General features: G+C 27.4%; 1 protein-coding gene across 1 annotated transcript in view; it reads left to right on the top strand.

Annotated features, from left to right (window-relative positions):
• Positions 1-2523, top strand: part of LOC135922573 (atrial natriuretic peptide receptor 1-like) — a 16300-nt gene extending 13777 nt beyond the window's left edge. The window contains exons 14-17 of the mRNA XM_065456976.1: positions 1244-1314; positions 1934-2032; positions 2098-2189; positions 2242-2523. Of these exons, the coding sequence (XP_065313048.1) occupies positions 1244-1314; positions 1934-2032; positions 2098-2189; positions 2242-2523 (544 nt within the window). The remainder of the gene's footprint in view (positions 1-1243; positions 1315-1933; positions 2033-2097; positions 2190-2241) is intronic.
• Positions 2524-3623: the final 1100 nt, after the last annotated feature.

Here is a 3623-nt window from a genome sequence, read left to right as displayed (position 1 = left end):
CCTCAAAGATTTTAAAAAATGTCAACTACCATATAGTTTTCGACAATAGGCATGGTGTTTTTTTAAAGCTCTCCTGAAAAATTGACTTGAGAAGAGTTAGAGCCTTATAATATGAAGCAGCGATATTTTAAAGAGTTGTTAATTTTTGATCTGAAAATGCTTAAAATTGATGTATAATTATCTAAATATCTGATTGCTTAATATTTAGTACCTTACTTATTAATTCTTCCATTAATCTCGCCAACCACTAAGACAAATTGAAGCAACAAACTCAATAATTATTGGTATAAGAATCAAGGTTAATGTTTCCAAATTTTTGGTTGACTTCACGCTTGTTTCTATTTGTTGTTTGGTAGAATGCTTAAAGAGAAAAACGCATTATTGGAAAAATAATACAAAATCGTCAATTTTGGCATAATACCAAAATTACAGAAGCAATAAATATCTGTAACGCTAAATATGCAATTCCTGGTTAGTACTTACTAATCCATCAATCTATTCCAGTTAATAAAAAAGATAGTTCCAAGCGAAATAAAAAGTTTACATGCTTCCTCTATTCAAAATAATTTTAGGCATTATGATATTACGATCATTGTGGACTTTTTGTTCTTTTCTGTTAAATATATAATTAAGATAGTTAACATTATATTTTTAATCGAGTTATATTTTCAATAAATTTATATAAATCTGAATCTTATTTGCACAGTTTTAAACAGGAAGTGCCATTGAAAGCCTCCAAAGCTTCTAAAATGTAATGCACAACAAGAAAATGAGACTCAATGTTTTTAACTGTAGCTTGATACTTTTATAATTTAGTAACATTGACATACAAAATATCATTAAAAAATGTGATATCAAAGTAAGATGGCGGTGAAATTGAAATGCGATTCCATAAGAACTACAGCGTCTTTGGGGAAGTGTCCCGTTTTCCAATTTTTTAAAAATATTTTTCTTGTAAATATTTGTAAAAATTTAATTACAAAAATTGTGTCTATAGTATTGTTTACTCGCCGATTTATTATAGGATTTTCTCTACTTTTAATTGAAGAATAAATTTCTGAGATAATTTTTTAGAAACTTAAGAAGGGGGTTTTATCTATTTAAAAGAGATGAAAGCAAATTTTTGTTTAGATGTCAATATAAAAGTACTATAAAATCAGTATTTTTAACCTATCCATTGTTCACATAGGGGAGGGATCAACCAAATTTTTGTTTAAATGTAAATATAAAACTATAAAATCAGTATTTTTAACCTATCCATTGTTCACATAGGGGAAGGATCAACCCATATACCCTCTATATACGCCCCTGATGGTTCTATATGTCATAATAATATTTCTGCATTCTTTTATATATTTTCTACTTTTGAATAAGAATTAGCTTATAATATTTGGTATCACTTTAGATCATTAAAAGAGAGATTCCATGATAGGTGGATAAGTTCGCATGGAACTTGAATATATACTTAAAGACTTTTAAATTATTTAAATTAGCGAGAGGGCGAACGACAAATTTTATATTTATTATAAATATTTTTTCCCAATCATTTGATCACGCTTGTCAACCATAAGCCCTGTGCTTCATTAAAAAACTCAGAAAAAATAATTACTCTTAAAACTAAAAAACTCGAATAGGGTATTTTCACTCTGGTACTTCAGGTCGCCAAATTTAGTTTCCTTTAGTGGCTAATTTAATTCCAGACTATGAACTTGTCATTTTCCTCCTAACCAGGGATTTTTAAAAATAAGTTCCTCTTCTTTTTCGAATCTAAACATCTTTTCGCATGAAAGAAAGGAACACAGATTTAACAAAGTCATTCTTAATTCCTTTATTCTCTTCTGCCAGATGAACTCGAGGTTTATACAAATTTATAATAATACTGTTAGTAGATAGACAATTTAATTTTAATAATTAATATGTATATTTTTAAAAGGTCCAGTAGCTGCTGGTGTTATAGGACATAAAATGCCTAGGTATTGTTTGTTCGGAGATACCGTAAATACTTCATCAAGGATGGAATCTAACGGAGAAGGTTTTAAATAATAAGTTAATATCAAGATATATTATTAGGAATGCTATATAATTTTGTTTTTTAAGTTCTCAAAATTCACGTCAGCCCGTACACAAAAACCTTATTAGAAAAATTTGGAAATTTTGAATTACAAAGTAGAGGTGAAATAAAAATCAAAGTAATCCGATACTCTTGTGCTTAAACCCTAATTAGTAATTATTTTATTACAGGGAAAGGGATTAATGCGCACTTATTGGTTATTGGGCGAAAAAGACAGCGAAGGAAATTATATAAATTTTGGTCTTGATCATTTACAAACCAAGAAAGGCATAGTCAAAAATCAATCCAAGGAGGGAATCGAAATAATTAAGATAGGACAGTCACTTTCCACTGAACGAAACAACAGGGCTTACGAGGAAGGCGTCAAACAATTGATAATGACATGTATTCCACAAAGACGAATAAAGTTAATAAGGATCGCAAAAGAAAAATGTCAATATAGATATGAATGAAAAAAATGTTATATTTAAAAACATCCGAAAAGTCTGTAAGAAAATTTATGGGAAAAGAAAAGGTTGAAAGTACTCGCGTTTAATTTTAAATCTAATCATCGCCTAAAATTGGATTAAAAGTTATTACTTTCAATAAACTTGAATAAATGAAAGAATTATTTTAAAATAATTTAAATTAGATCGGCTGGTTACCAATGAATTTTAATTTATTTGACCCCATTTAATGATGGAAATAAAGTTAGCCCCCACATTCATTATATCTTAATAGTTCTCAAATAATAATTCAAAATTAATATACAGAATTGCTGCAAGTAATAAATTTACTATTTTTAATGTTGTATTACTCTACAATGATTACAAGTATACCATCAAATTTTCCCAACTTACTTTAAAAAAAATAGTAATACGGTTTAGGTTTTTGATTGATGATGCAATGAAATTGCAGTTTTATATTTAAATTTTATGAAAAGATATAATTTCCTGAAGAGATTTAATTTTATAAAAAAAAGTAACATATGGTTTTTTCAAATATTATTAAAAAGTTAGAATACCCACCTTAAAATTATAATTCCATTATTAATCCTCTTCCTCATGTTTAGTAAATATTTTATTTGAAAATATTTAAATAATATTAGTAGCAGAGCACTTATATCAGATTTTTTTATCATTTAAAATGAATTCGAGTCATTATATCCTCTTATTTTATTTTATTAAAATCTCATAAATGAAAATTTTAAATTCGATAAAAAAAAGTAAACTATTTTTTTAAATTATTATCTTATGTTAAATTAGATTTTTATTTATAAAAAACATATTTATGACAATGAATATTACTTCGCAGAATTAAAATGTTAAAATGGATCCGTTCAACCAGGTCTGAGAATATATCTGTCAGTCTGAGTCCAGCCAACCTCGAATAAGTGGGTGCAGGGTTTAGGGGGAATAGATTTAGGAGGTGGATGCAAGCACATACTCAGAAATTCGGTATGGTGGGGGGGGGGGTAACTAAAAAAAATTTAGAATTATTCTGGGATTTATAAAGAATTTAAGTCAGAAAGTGAATATAAAATTTTACAATTTCTAATACTCAAATTTAAAAT

The sequence above is a fragment of the Gordionus sp. m RMFG-2023 genome, chromosome 1, assembly GCF_954871325.1.
Source record: "Gordionus sp. m RMFG-2023 chromosome 1, tfGorSpeb1-WG-v2, whole genome shotgun sequence".
NCBI lineage: Eukaryota > Metazoa > Nematomorpha > Gordioida > Chordodea > Parachordodidae > Gordionus > Gordionus sp. m RMFG-2023.
The sequence above is the reverse complement of the archived record's forward strand: the minus strand, read 5'-3'. Positions and strand labels throughout refer to the sequence as shown.